The 14,917-nt window shown below is 38.6% G+C and overlaps 1 protein-coding gene across 1 annotated transcript in view; it reads left to right on the forward strand.

Annotated features, from left to right (window-relative positions):
* The window catches only part of ARMC2 (armadillo repeat containing 2), a 108,075-nt gene extending 99,235 nt beyond the window's left edge, over positions 1 to 8,840 (forward strand). The window contains exon 19 of the mRNA XM_043592066.1: positions 5,804 to 8,840. Coding sequence (XP_043448001.1) covers positions 5,804 to 5,961 — 158 coding nt within the window. The 3' untranslated portion in view covers positions 5,962 to 8,840. The remainder of the gene's footprint in view (positions 1 to 5,803) is intronic.
* The last annotated feature ends 6,077 nt before the right edge of the window (positions 8,841 to 14,917 follow it).

Here is a 14,917-nt window from a genome sequence, read left to right on the forward strand (position 1 = left end):
GACATTGTACAGAGAGCCTGATAGAGTACCTGACACACAAGGAGTCCTCAAAACAGGGCTGTGAAAGTGCTTTGTAAATGCTAAGTGTTGTAACAATGTTATTAAACAGGAACTCAGAACCAGAAGTTACTTGAAAGAATCAGGATTGCTAGATGGATGTGAAATTTGCTCTTTTCAGGTAAATATAATTTTGTGGGTGTAGGAGTAAGAAAAAAAAATGAACATGATTTTAAATCACTGAGGTTCACAGTCTGCTCTGGTAACACTGAGCTTTCTCGGGTTGCCAGGAGCAGAAGTCCGTGCTCAACTTGCCTTAATTCAGTTCTCAAGTGGGGCAGAACATTGGAATTGGGTGTGGAATTTAAAAAACACACACTCTTGTCCTGGCCCCATCCCCAGGCATGCTGATTGAGGAACTCCAGGGTGAGGCCAATTGTCTGTGTTTTTTTTCAACGTTCCACAGGTGAGTTTGCTATGCAGCCAGGCTTGAGAACCCCTACCTGCTCAGTGAAGGAGTTTCAGGGAAGGGTGCACAGGGAAGAAGGAGGCCAGGAAATAAGCACATTGCCCAAAGCCTGCTGGAGGGGCACTCAGGACCTAGAAGGTCATTCCGGATGAAACCAGAGTCCCTGAGTGACCCCTTCAGTGGCAGGCCATCATCTGCTCCACCCTGCTTGAGACTCTGCTCGGTCTCCGCTGTGATGTAAAAAGTCCCTAGAGGCTCCTGCTTGGTCACGCTTCAACTCTCTCGAGGCTTCTTAGTGCTGCCCTCAGCATGTGTCTTCTCTGTTGTTGGCACGTCTTTCTATGTGTCTCCTGTTTGGGGAAGAGGTGTGGTTGCTTTCCTGAATCACTCACTTGGGATGTAGGGCTTTCAGGGCTAAGGCCGCAGCTGTCTGTACCACAGCCTACCTGTGGCTTCCTTCCCTGGCACATAGGTCCAGAGCGGTCAACCATAAATAACAAAATGGTGGGGACATGTTACATATGGGCCCCTTTGAATTTTTTTTTAATTAAAAAAAAATTTGTTCTGAAGTTTATTCATTTTTGAGAGAGACAGAGTGCAAGTGGGGGAGGGGCAGAGAGACAGGGAGACACAGACTTCGAAGCTGGCTCCAGGCTCCCAGCTGTCAGCACAGAGCCCGATGTGGGGCTCTAACTCACTAACCGTGAGATCATGACCTGAGCCGAAATCAGGTGCTTAAGTGACCGAGTAACCCAGATGCCTCACATAAGGGCCCCCTTTTTTTTTTAATTTTTTTTCAACGTTTTTATTTATTTTGGGGACAGAGAGAGACAGAGCATGAACGGGGGAGGGGCAGAGAGAGAGGGAGACACAGAATCGGAAAGAGGCTCCAGGCTCCGAGCCATCAGCCCAGAGCCTGACACGGGGCTGGAACTCACGGACCGCGAGATCGTGACCTGGCTGAAGTCGGACGCTTAACCGACTGCGCCCCAAGCATAAGGGCCCCTTTAAACCCCGTGTGGGCACGGGCAGCTTCTCAGCAGAATGCAGTACCCGGCAGGCACTTCATTCTAGTAGCCCCTCCCTCAGGCTTCCCTTAGAACCAGGGCAGGCTTCTCCTTGTGCTTCCCCAACCTCTGAGCCTTTGCATGTGCCTATCCCAGCCAGGTGCTGCCCGTCCCTGCAGACCCTTCTCACACAGCTTTTCAAGCCCACAGTGTAGTCATAGGAAATCTGTACTTCTTAAATAGCAATCGTGAACTGTGTAACTTCTCCTGTGTTATTGTTTTGTAACTTTTATCTTGTTTCCCCACTCCAACTGAACCACTTTAGGGAAATGATATTGCCTCATATGAAGTAGGTCCTTGATAGATGCCTGTAGATTGGCTTTCTTTCTTTCTCTTTCTTTCTTTCTTTCTTTCTTTCTTTCTTTCTTTCTTTCTTTCTTTCTCTCTCTCAAGTTTTTTTATTTTGTGAGTGAGAGAGAAGGAGAGAGCATGAGCAGGGGAGGGGCAGAGAGAGCAGGAGAGAGAGAATTCCGAGCAGGCTCTGTTCTGTCAGTACAGAGCCGGAGGCGGGGCTCGGTCCCAGGAGCCATAAGATCATGACTTGAGCCAAGATCAAGAGTCAGATGTTTAACAGACTGAGCCACCCAGGTGCTCTGATTGACTAACTTTGTAAATCCTCACCCAAACCCATGGAAGGGAACTGTGGTGTGGAGAGCAAAAATAAACACATTTGATCAGGGAGCCACAGTGTGTGAGGGATTTCTCACGTGGTCACTAGGCCCTCCTTACAAATTCTAAGGACTGAGCTCTTTCCTGGTGTTTGCCTGTGCGGTGCCAGCCTCAGACCCTTACCTCTGACAGGGCTGTAGTATGTCGGACCAGCCAGGATGCAGCAATTAGTATGGATAGGTGAGTGAGAGTGTACTGGAATTCCAGTTGTTTCACACAGATAGCTAAAAAGCTGGCCATTTTGAAAACAGAATGAGCTGTTAAATCACAAAGCCCACACTGAAGTGTGCACTGCTTTTAGAAGTAACAACAAGGCAATTGATACAGTAATAGAAGTTAGCCAACTTTTTTTTTTTTTATGGGTGACCGAGGAAAGACAAAAAAAGGAGAAAGTAAGGGTCCTTAACATGGTTGGGACATTGGGATGTTGATGTTCTTTTTGGAAAGTAGCTTAAAAAGAAAATTGTCTGAAACGTCTTGATGTATTGCAGTCACTTCTTATAAACTCATCAGTAGTGTGTTTATCTTGATGTTTATCTTAAGTGATGTACACAAGTCTGGCACACTGTTCTACCGTGAGCTTCTCTCAGGAGAGCTGGTAACTGGTGATCAGTGTGTGCAGTTTACTAACACAAAGAACACAGGTTATTTTATGTTCATCGTAACATATGTTCAACTTAGCACCTAGCTTGTGAGACAAGGGGTAGAGTGAGGCCTGGTGTTCAAGTTAAAGGATCACATTAAAGGGGCTCCTGGCTGGCTCAGTCAGTGGAGCATCCGACTCTTGATCTCAGGGTTGTGAGTTCAAGCCCCATGTTTTAAGTAGAGATTACTTAAAAATGTTTTTCTAAAAAAATTAGAAGAAAATAAAGGATGACATTAACAAGTCCACACTGAAGAGCATGGACTGTGAGGACTGGGCCTTATAATAGGAAAATAATCAAACCTTCTTAGAGCTACCTGGTGCTGAACAGAAAACTGGGAGATAGTGAAGTAAGAGAAGCATTAATTGATGCTGCAGGATACTTAAACTACAACAGAAATCGTGATACAATGATCACTGAGGAATTTATTGTTTTGGGTTCTTTACTCCTTTCTATACCTTTCTAAAACTTTCCTTTAAATTCTAGTATTAGAAGTATGCTGTTCACACAGAAAGCTTAAGAATGATTGGTTATCAAAATCAGTGCTTTCCATCCTGTGTCCAACATCTTTAAAAAAATGAGGTGGTAGCAAAGAAAGAAAATATCAGAATATATTACATGCAGTAAGACTAAGTATTCTATTGTGAAATGGTTGTTAATTGTAAATAAATATGTAAGTTATAATGTACAGTCCTGGTGTATGTTTCTTTTAGGTCAGTCAAGAGTTTGAAAATCATAGATATAAATTGTTCCTAAATTTGCCTCTGCTATTGTTTCTTAAAAAATTTTTTTTTAATGTTTATTTTTGATGGAGAGAGAGAGAGAGAGAGCATGAGTGGGGGAGGGGCAGAGAGAGAGGGAGACACAGAATCCAAAGCAGCGGCCAGGCTCTGAGCTGTCAGCACAGAGCCCAATGAAGGGTTTGAACTCGAGAACAGCAAGATCATGACCTGAGCCAAAGTCAGACGCTCAACCGAATGAGCCATCCAGGCGCCCCCTCTGCTATTCTTTACTGCAAAGACTACACATTCCAAAATATAATATCTAGTGTAGTAGGGCACTTTCTTATGTATTTGCTGTATTTACTTTCAAACTTCAGACTGCTTTTTGCTTTTACTTGTAGCTGTTGGGCCACTTTTGTTTCCTTGTCTAAACCAATTTACAATTAATAGGGTTCGAGTGGGGATTAACTAATCATAGGCCAGACCTCAAGAAAGGTAACACAGTCTTGACATTAGATTGAAAAAAGCCCCAAAACACTCAAATAGAGATTTGCTAAATCCACTAAATCCAACTAAAACCTGTGCAGAGGAAGAAACTGCCAAGTGCCTGGGCAGCCGGCAGCCCTAAGCCTCTTTGGAAAGAAGGGCATTAAATAAGAGAATTCATCGTCTGACATGAGTTTGTGCTCAGAAAACCTGGAAAAGAGTGAGCAGGAAGAGGATCGAGAAATCTCTCAGGCTTCTCATGTCTGGAAGTAGCTCAACATTGGCTTTGAAGGCCCAGAAGGCCGTAGGCATTCTCCTCCCCTCGAGGCCCTGGTTAGCTTGTGGGTGGGGACGTCCAGGTTTGCCTACAGGAGCTGGGAGTGCCTCAAAGGGAGTGCCTTGCTGAAGTGTTTGTGTCTGTCCAGAACTTATCTCTGAGCGGCACGGCTGTCCTCTTGGTTGGAGGAGAGGTGGGGGAGGTCCAAACTGGGATTGCAGGCTGCCTCATCTTACTCAGGGTACTGACACTAACACCAACAGTGCCAAGGTACAAAGGATATATGAAGATACACAGTGCAGACAATTTGATGTAAACAGTAATGAAGCATTTGATAATGGGATTTTAATTGGCCCTATTAAAAAGTTTGCAAGTTACGTAAGTAGCAATATTTGTGGTCATTTTAGGGCTTGGTGGTTACCACTTACCATGTCTGCCTCAGCCACAGACCTAGGAAGTGGAAGAGCCAGTCTTCTGACCGGCAGTCCAATCCATTTTCCTAAAATCCTTCACATACGGGGTGTGAGGCCCAATATAAACAAGCAAAATATTGGCACAGAACGCTTAGTGGCCATTTATCTTCCTATTTGGGTTGGATAGACTTTCAGTGTTTACAGAATTCAGGGTGCCCTTGGAATAAGAAGCAAAGTAAGGTTGTAATTTTTTTTTTTTTTACTAGTGCTTTTCTACATTATATGTGGACTCACTTGGGATTCTAATACTACTTCACTACTTCAGATTCTCAAAGTCTCCCACTTTTCACTGTTATTGGTGAGAGCATAGGGGCCTTTACAAAGAAGTACACTGAGGCTGCTTTAAAGCCAGCAAAATTGATTTTCAAATCAATTGTCAAATTCAACTGTGTTACTTTCCGAAAAGATTTCCTGACTCCTTTTAGATCTGTCAACCACTGAAGTAATTCACTTTTCTAATGTGCAGATAAGGAATATCTATTAATATTTTGTTTCTCCTGAGAAACTGTGATCTGACTTTTGGATGTGGATATAAACACTTGGGGATTAGTTGAAATAAGAGCTCAACTTAATCCAGGATTTTTTTTTTCTTTTGAGAAGATTATTGTCCTTTTTATAGTGAAGAACTACTTCTATACTTTTTTTTTAAATTTTTAAATTTATTTATTTATTTTGAAAGAGAGAGCGAGTGGGGGACGGCAAGAGGGAGAGCATGAATCTTCAGCAGGCTCCACAACCAGTGTGGAGCCCAACTCTGGGCTCGATCTCACAAACCGGAATGTCATGATCTGAGCCGAAATCAAGAGTTGGGCACTGGACCATGCAGGTGCCCAAGAATTACTCCTATAAAAAACAAATGTAACCCCCAAATCATATCTGTGTTATATTGAGATTAGAGATGACCCAGGATGAATTTAACTTATGCCATCAAAATGTAAACTTTAACCAGTAGGATTACATGCCAAAATAATTGCTGTAATTTTAATTTTTTGGGTGCAGATGAAGAACTAGCACTGGATGGCAGTTTTGATCAAGACCTAAAAAACTATCACAAACTCCAGTGGGAAACAGAATTCAAACCTGTGGCCCAGCAGCTCCTGAACCGAATTCAGAGTCATCATACCTTCCTGGAACCACTGCCTATTCCTTCTTTCTAACATGATGTAGATTAACAACAGAAGCAAGAAGTCAGGTCTCCTTCATTCTTACGGAGTGGTAACATGCATGAACATTTGTTTTTCAGTATGGACAAGTAGTGAAAGTTTTTCAGATACTGATTTTAGTGAGTAGTTTAAGTATCTTAGAAGAAATAGGCATTTCTTCTCGTTAGGTAGGTATTATGGAAAAATGAATATAAATGTGCTCTCTGCTATGAGAAATGTAAGATGAAAATATATTCACAGTTTTTCAAAGTACATGACTTCTTCTTCTATTCTGTATTAAATACTTCGGTTCCAGTCTTAAAATCTGGATTTAACAACTTTGGAATTTAAGTGTTTGTCAGTTCAGTAAGTGAACTGTGCAATGAAGACTCCTAGATTTTGTATCTGGGCAGAACGGTGATCAACACTGTGAGGACCACATCACTACATAACCGTCTGTACTAATTCTTTATCCTCTAATAATAATTTTCTGGTCAGGTACCAGTATTTTTCTTGTTTTCATGTTAAGAGTGGGAGTAAGCAGAAAAATTTAGAGACACCTGCTTTGGGCAATCTACTCTATTAAATAAGTAAAATAGATGAAAAAGGGAGTATTTTACCTCTTTCTTTTCATTTGAAATAAAATGACTAGACCACACAGTCCTTCTAGTTGTAACTCTCTGTGATTAGGGAGGTGATAGAACATCCTCAAAAGGGTATAGGCTTAGGTAAATGGCAGATCTCAGCTTGAATCCTAGCTATCTCCTGTGTGGACCTTGGGCAAGCAACTTAATTTCTTTAACTTCAACTGTAAAATGGGAATAGTAAAATAGGAATGTTTTATTCTAGTGCAATTTGGGAAAATAACAAAAACATTAAATGGGCAAGTTGCCTAGCATAGTGTCTGATGTGTAAGTAGGTGCTCAATAAATTATAGCATGGTGATGGTAATTTTTTAGTTTACTATTCTTTGCAGGGTAAGTTTGGCCTTTGAAAAAATGATAAAAACCAAAGAAATTGAGATTATTATTCTATATTAGCCAAATGAAGATTTGGAAATAAAAGCAGATGCACTACTCTGCTTGGAGAAAAGCTGTTATGAATGGCTCATCTCTCACCCTACAAAATACCAAGACTAATGGGAAGAGGGCATGTACTCCAGACTGGATGGGCTCTCAAAGACCATTAGAATATAATATCTAAATTTTCAGGAATAAATAGACTTTCCAAGGGCCCTTCTAGTCTGGGCCTAGTCTCTGACAAGGGCTCAGCAAAATCCCCCAGGGACACTTATTGTATACCTTATTGTATAGTCTGAGGGGCTGATCTCTCAAAACCATTTAAGGGTCTAAGTCTTTTTTTTTTTTCTTTTTTCTTTTTTTTTAATCCATAGCAGGCCATATATTCTACTTTCACTGAAAAAGATCAAACTATTTCTCCCCCCAAAATAGCCCCCTCAGTATTTATAACTAATATAATAACTCATGGTGGAATACCATTATTCCTATTCTCCATATAAACTCTTCACCCTCACACTCATGTGCAAGCTGGACCTTTTGGAACCACCTATCTGCCTTCCCCTTCGCTTTTTAAAAATATTTTTTTAGGGATCTCTACACTGTACATGACGCTCAAAATCACAGCCCTGAGATCAAGAGTCACATGCTCTACTGACTGAGCCAGGCACCCTTGTTTTTTTGGTTTTTTTTTTAAGTGATTAAAAAAACACATAAAATTTACCATATTATTTTTAAGTGTGCAGTTTAGTAGTGTTAGGTATATTCACATTGCTCTGCAACAGAGCTCTAGAACTTTTTCGTCTTGCAAAACTAAAACTATGTTCATTAAAAAAAAAATCCCCATTTCCTCTTCCCCCCAGCTCCTAGCAACCACCCTTCTACTTTCTGTTTCTATGAATTTGATTAGATACCTCACATAAGTGGAATCATATGATACTTGTCTTTTTGTACTGGCTTATTTAACTTAGCATAATGTCCTCAAAGTTGATTCTTGTTAAAGCATGTGACAGGATGTTCTTCCTTTTTAAAGCTGAATAATATTTCCTTGTATGTATATGCCACATTTTGTTTATCCAGTCATCCATCAGTGGACATTTGGGTTGCTTGTACCTCATAGCTATTGTGAATAATTCTGCTGTGAACATGGTGTGTAAATAGCTCTTTGAGATCCTCCTCCTTTCAACTCTTTTGGGTATATACCCAGAAGTGGAATTACTGGATCGTATAGTAGTTCTATTTTTAATTTGGGGGGAATATCTATAATGTTTTCCATTGAGGCTCCACCATTTTACATTACCACCAACAGTGCACAAAGGTTCAAATTTCTTCATATCTTTGCCAATGCTTGTGATTTGTTTTTTATAGTAATCATCATAATGGGTGTAAAGTGATAATGTCATTGTGGTTTTTATTTGCATTTCTCTAATAGTCAGTGATGTTGAGTGTATTTTCATCTGTTTGTTGACTGTTTATATATCATTCCTGGATTAATGTCCATTCAAGTCCTTTGCCCATTTTTTAGTCGGTCTGTTTGGGTTTTTTGTTGTTGAATTGAAGGAGTTCTTTATATATTCTGGCTATTAATCCCTTATCAAGTATATGATTTGCAAATATTTTCTCTCCTTCCATAGGTTGTCTTTTCACTGTTGATTGTGCCTTTTGATGCACAGAAGTTTTTTGTTTGTTTTTATGTATGCCTGTCATGGGGCTCAAACTCATGACCCCAAAATTAAGAGTCACATATTCTACTGACTGAACAAGCCAGGTGCCCCATTGATACACAGAAGTTTTTAAGTTTGATGTAGTTCCATTGGTCTATTGTTTCTTTTGCCTTTGCTTTTGGTGTTATATCCAATAAATCATTGACAAACCCAATGTCCTGAAGCTTTTTCCCTATGTTTTCTCCTAGGAGTTTTATAGTTCTTATATGTAGGTATTTAATACATTTAATTAATTTTTGTGTATGGTATAAAGTAAGGGTCCAACTTCATTCTCTTGCATGTGGATATCTAGTTTTCTGAGCACCATTTATTAAAGTGATTGTCTTTTCCTCATTGAACAGTCCTGGCACGCTTGTGCTTAATTTGACATACACATGAGGGTTTATTTCTGGGCTCTCTGTTCTATTCCATTGCTCTGTATGTCTGTCTTTATGTCAGTACCACACTGCTTTGATTACTATAGCTTTGTAATGTATTTTTAAATCAGGACATGTGAGACCTCCAACTTTTTTTTTTTTTAATGGAAGTATAGTTGACCTACCATATTATATTAGCTTCATGTGTACAACATAATGATTCAACAATTATTTACATTACAAAATGCTCACCAAAATAAATGTAGTTACCATCTGTCATCATACAAAGTTATTAATAACATCATTGACTATATTACCTATGCTGTACTTTTCATCCCCATAAGTTCTTTATAACTGGAGGTTTGTACCTCTTAATCCCTTTTACCTACCTTGCCCATACTCCCATGTCCTCATCTCTGGCAGTTGCCAGATTGTTCTCTGTATTTATTAGTCTGTTTCTGTTTTTTATTTGGTTGTTCACTTGTTTTTTAGATTCCACATATAAGTGAAATCATACAGTATTTGTCTTTCTATGTCTGATTTATTTCACTTAGCATAATACCCTTTAGGTCCATCCATGTTGCTGCAAATAGCAAGATTTCATTTTTTTTTACTGCCCACTAATATTCCATTGTGTATATATACCACATCTTCTTTATTCATCTATCAGTGGATGCTTAGGTTGCTTCCATAACTTGGCTAGTGTAAACAATGCTGCAATAAACATAGGGGTGCATATATCTTTTCAAATTAGTGTTTTCTTTTTCTTTGAGTAAATACCCAGTAGTGGAATTACTTGATTATATGACATTTCTATTTTTAATTTTTTAAGGAACCTCCGTACTGCTTCACATAGTGACTGCACCAATTTACATTCCCAAAAGTGCATGAGGGTCCCCTTTTCTCCCCATCTTTGCCAACACTTGTTAGTTCTCGTCCTTTTGATAATAGCCTTTCTGTGTGGTATGAGGTGCTATCTCATTGTTTTGATTTGGATTTTCCTGATTAGTGGTGTTGAGCATCTTTTCATGTGTCTGTTGGCCATTTGTATGTCTTTGGAAAGATGTCTGTTCAGGTCCTCTGCCCATTATTGAATCAGATTCTTTGTGTTTTGGTTTTTTTTGTTTGTTTGCTTGGTGTTGAGTTGTAGGAGTTCTTTATATATTTTGGATATTAACCCCTTACTGGATATAGCATTTGCAAGTGTCTTCCCCAATCAGTATGTTGTTTTGTGTTTATGGTTTCCTTCACTGTGCAAAAGCTTTTTAGTTTGATATAATCCAACAGTTTATTTTTGCTTTTGTTTCCCTTACCTAAAGAGACCAATCCAGAAAACTATTACTAAGACTGACATCCATGAGTTTACTGCTTATATTTTCTTATAGGAGTTTTATGGTTTCAGATTTTACATTTAGGTCTTTAATCCATTTTGAGTTTATTTTTGTGTATGGTGTGAGAAAGTGGTCCAGTTTTATTCTTTTGCATGTAGCTGTCCAGTTTTCACAACACCATTTATTGAAGAGACTATCTTTTCCCCACTGTATATTCTTGCCTCCTTTGTCATGGGTTAATTGACCATATAAGTGTGGGTTTATTTCTGGGCTCTCTATTCTGTTCTATTAGGATCTAAGTGTCTGTTTTTGTGCCAGTTCCACATTGTTTTGATTACTTTGTAGTGTAGTTTGAATCTGAGGTTGTGATACCTCTAGCTTTGTTCTTCTCAAGATTGATTTGGCTATTTGGGATCTTTTGTGGTTGCACAGAAATTTTAAGATTTTTTTTCTTCTAGTTCTGTGAAAAATAATATTGTTATTTTGATAGAAATTGCATTGAATCTGTAGATTGCTTTGGTAATGTGGACATTCTAATAATATCCTTCCAGTTCATGAGCATGGTATGTCTTTCTATTTATTTGTACTGTCTTCAGTTTTTTTCATTAACATCTTATAGTTTTCAAGGTACATATCTTTCACCTAGGTTATTTTATTCTTTTTTTTAATTTATTTTTTTTCAATATATGAAATTTATTGTCAAATTGGTTTCCATACAACACCCAGTGCTCATCCCAAAAGGTGCCCTCCTCAATACCCATCACCCACCCTCCTCTCCCTCCCACCCCCCATCAACCCTCAGTTTGTTCTCAGTTTTTAACAGTCTCTTATGCTTTGGCCCTCTCCCATTCTCACCTCTTTTTTTTTTTTTTCTTCCCCTCCCCCATGGGTTTCTGTTAAGTTTCTCAAGATCCACATAAGGGTGAAACCATATGGTATCTGTCTTTCTCTGTATGGCTTATTTCACTTAGCATCACACTCTCCAGTTCCATCCACGTTGCTACAAAAGGCCATATTTCATTCTTTCTCATTGCCACGCAGTATTCCATTGTGTATATAAACCACAATTTCTTTATCCATTCATCAGTTGATGGACATTTAGGCTCTTTCCACAATTTGCCTATTGTTGAGAGTGCTGCTGTAAACATTGGGGTACAAGTGCCCCTATGCATCAGCACTCCTGTATCCCTTGGGTAAATTCCTAGCAGTGCTATTGCTGGGTCATAGGGTAGGTCTATTTTTAATTTTCTGAGGAACCTCCACACTGTTTTCCAGAGCAGCTGCACCAATTTGCATTCCCACCAACAGTGCAAGAGGGTTCCCGATTCTCCACATCCTCTCCAGCATCTATAGTCTCCTGATTTGTTCATTTTGGCCACTCTGACTGGCGTGAGGTGATACCTGAGTGTGGTTTTGATTTGTATTTCCCTGATAAGGAGCGACGCTGAACATCTTTTCATGTGCCTGTTGGCCATCCAGATGTCTTCTTTAGAGAAGTGTCTATTCATGTTTTCTGCCCATTTCTTCACTGGGTTGTTTTTCGGGTGTGGAGTTTGGTGAGCTCTTTCTAGATTTTGGATACTAGCCCTTTGTCTGATATGTCATTTGCAAATATCTTTTCCCATTCCGTTGGTTGCCTTTTAGTTTTGTTGGTTGTTTCCTTTGCTGTGCAGAAGCTTTTTATCTTCATAAGGTCCCAGTAATTCATTTTTGCTTTTAATTCCCTTGCCTTTGGGGATGTGTCGAGTAAGAGATTGCTACGGCTGAGGTCAGAGAGGTCTTTTCCTGCTTTCTCCTCTAGGGTTTTGATGGTTTCCTGTCTCACATTCAGGTCCTTTATCCATTTTGAGTTTATTTTTGTGAATGGTGTGAGAAAGTGGTCTAGTTTCAACCTTCTGCATGTTGCTGTCCAGTTCTCCCAGCACCATTTGTTAAAGAGACTGTCTTTTTTCCATTGGATGTTCTTTCCTGCTTTGTCAAAGATTAGTTGGCCATACGTTTGTGGGTCTAGTTCTGGGGTTTCTATTCTATTCCATTGGTCTATGTCTCTGTTTTTGTGCCAATACTATGCTGTCTTGATTATTTTATTCTTTTTGATGCAATTGTAAATAGGATTGTTTCTTAATTTCTCTTTCTGCTATTTTGTTATTAGTGTATAGCATTGCAACAGATTTCTGCATATTAATTTTGTATCTTGCAACTTTACTGAACTCATTTATTAGTTATACTAGGTTTTTGGTGAAGTCTTTAGGCTTTTCTATATATGGTATCATATCCTCTGAAAATAGTGATAGTTTTACTTTTTCCTTACCAATTTAGGTGCCTTTTATTTGTTGTCTGATTGCTGTGGCTAGAGACCTCCAGTACTATATTGAATGAAAGTGATGAAAGTGAACATCTTTGTCTTGTTCCTAGTCTTGGAGGAAAAGGTTTAATTTTTCACCATTGAGTATGTTAGCTGTGGGTTTGTCATATATGGCTTTTAATATCTTGAGGGATGTTCCCTCTACACCCTCTTTGTTGAGAGTTTTTAATCATGAACAGGTGTTGAATTTTGTCAAATGCTTTTTATGCAGCTATTGAGATGATTGTATATATATATTTTTTATCGTTCATTTTGTTAATATGGTGTGTCATGTTGACTGATTTGCAGATATTGAATACCCTTGCATCCCTGAAATAAATTCCACTTGATGGTGATAAGTGAGACTTTATAAATGTATTTTTGAATTCAGTTTGCCATAATTTTGCTGAGGATATTTGCATTCATGTCATCAGGGATATTGGTCTGTAATTTTATATTTTTTTTGTAGTGTCTTTGTCTGGTTTTGGTATAAGGGTAATGCTGGCCTTATAGAATGAATCTGGAAGCATTCTTGTATTTTTGGGGGAATAGTTTAAGGTATTAGCTCATCTTTAAATGTTTGGTAGAATTCACCTGTGAAGCCATCTGGTCCTGGACTTTTTTGTTGTTGTTGGGAGTTGATTACTGACTCAGTTTTGTTGCTAGTAATCAGTCTATTCAAATTTTCTGTTTCTTCCTGATTTAGTCTTGGAGTATTGTGTTTCCAGGATTTATCCATTTCCACTAGTTTGTCCAATTTGTTGGCATATAGTTTTGCATAGTAGCCTCTAATTATCCTTTGTCTATCTATGGTGTCAGTTCTCCTCTTTTATTTCTAATTTTATTCTTGAGTCCTCTCTTTTTTTCTTGATGAGTCTGGCTAAAGTTTTATCTTTTCAAAGAACCAGCGTTTAGTTTAATTGATTTATTTTTAAGTCTCTACTTATTTCCACTCTGATCTTTTTATTTTTTTCTTCCTTCTATTAAGAGTGGGATTTGTTCTTTTTCTGATTCCTTTAGGTGAGAGGTTATATTGTTTATTTGAAGTTTTTCATGTTCCTTGAGGTAGACCTGAATTGCTATAAACTTCCTTCTTAGAAATGCTTTTGCTGCATCCCAAAAGATTTTGAACCATCGTTTCCCATTTTCATTTGTTCCAGGTATTTTTTTTATTTCCTTTTTCATTTCTTCATTGACTCATTGGATGTTTAGTAGCAGGTTTAGCCTCCACTTATTTGTGTTTCTTCTAGTTTTTTTTCCTTGTAATTGATTTCTAGTTTCATACTGTTATGTACAGAAAACATGCTTGATAGGTTTTTAATGTTAAATTTACTGAAACTTGTTTTGTGGCCTAACATGTGATCTGTCCTGGAGAATGTTCCATGTGCACTTGAAAAGAAGTGTATTCTGCTTTGTTTGGATGGAATGTTCTGTATGTATCTGTTAAGTTCACCTGCTCTGTGTCATTCAAAGCCACTGTTTCCTTATTGACTTTTCTGTCTGGATGATCTATCTCTTGATGTAAGCAGGACATTAAAGTCTTCTACTGTTATTGTTTTGCTGTCAATTTCTTTATGTCTGTTGTATTCGTTTTACATATTTATGTGCTCCTATGTAGGCGTGCATAGATATTTATAATTGTTATATCTTCTTGTTAGATTGATCCCTTCATCATTTTGTAATGCCCTTCTTTGTGTTTTGTTACAGTTTTTGTTTCTAAAGTCTATTTTGATATATAAGCATTGCTCCCCCTGCTTGTTTTCCACTTCAATTTCATGGAATATCTTTCTCTATCCCTTTACTTTCAGTTTCTGTGTGTCCTTAGGTGTGAAATGAGTCTCTTGTAGGCAACATATAAGTGGATTTTCTTTTTTTTTATCCATTCAGTACTTTGATTGGAGTATTTAGCTCATTTAATTATTGGTAAGTATGTACCTGTTGCTATGTTGTTAATTGTTTTCTGGTTTTTATAGTTCTCTGTTCCTTTTTTCTTTTATACTTGTCTCTTGTAATTTTTTTTTTTTAATTTTTTTTTTCAACGTTTATTTATTTTTGGGACAGAGAGAGACAGAGCATGAACGGGGGAGGGGCAGAGAGAGAAGGAGACACAGAATCGGGAACAGGCTCCAGGCTCTGAGTCATCAGCCCAGAGCCCGACGCGGGGCTCGAACTCACGGACTGCGAGATCGTGACCTGGCTG

The sequence above is a fragment of the Prionailurus bengalensis genome, chromosome B2, assembly GCF_016509475.1.
Source record: "Prionailurus bengalensis isolate Pbe53 chromosome B2, Fcat_Pben_1.1_paternal_pri, whole genome shotgun sequence".
Classification (NCBI taxonomy): domain Eukaryota; kingdom Metazoa; phylum Chordata; class Mammalia; order Carnivora; family Felidae; genus Prionailurus; species Prionailurus bengalensis.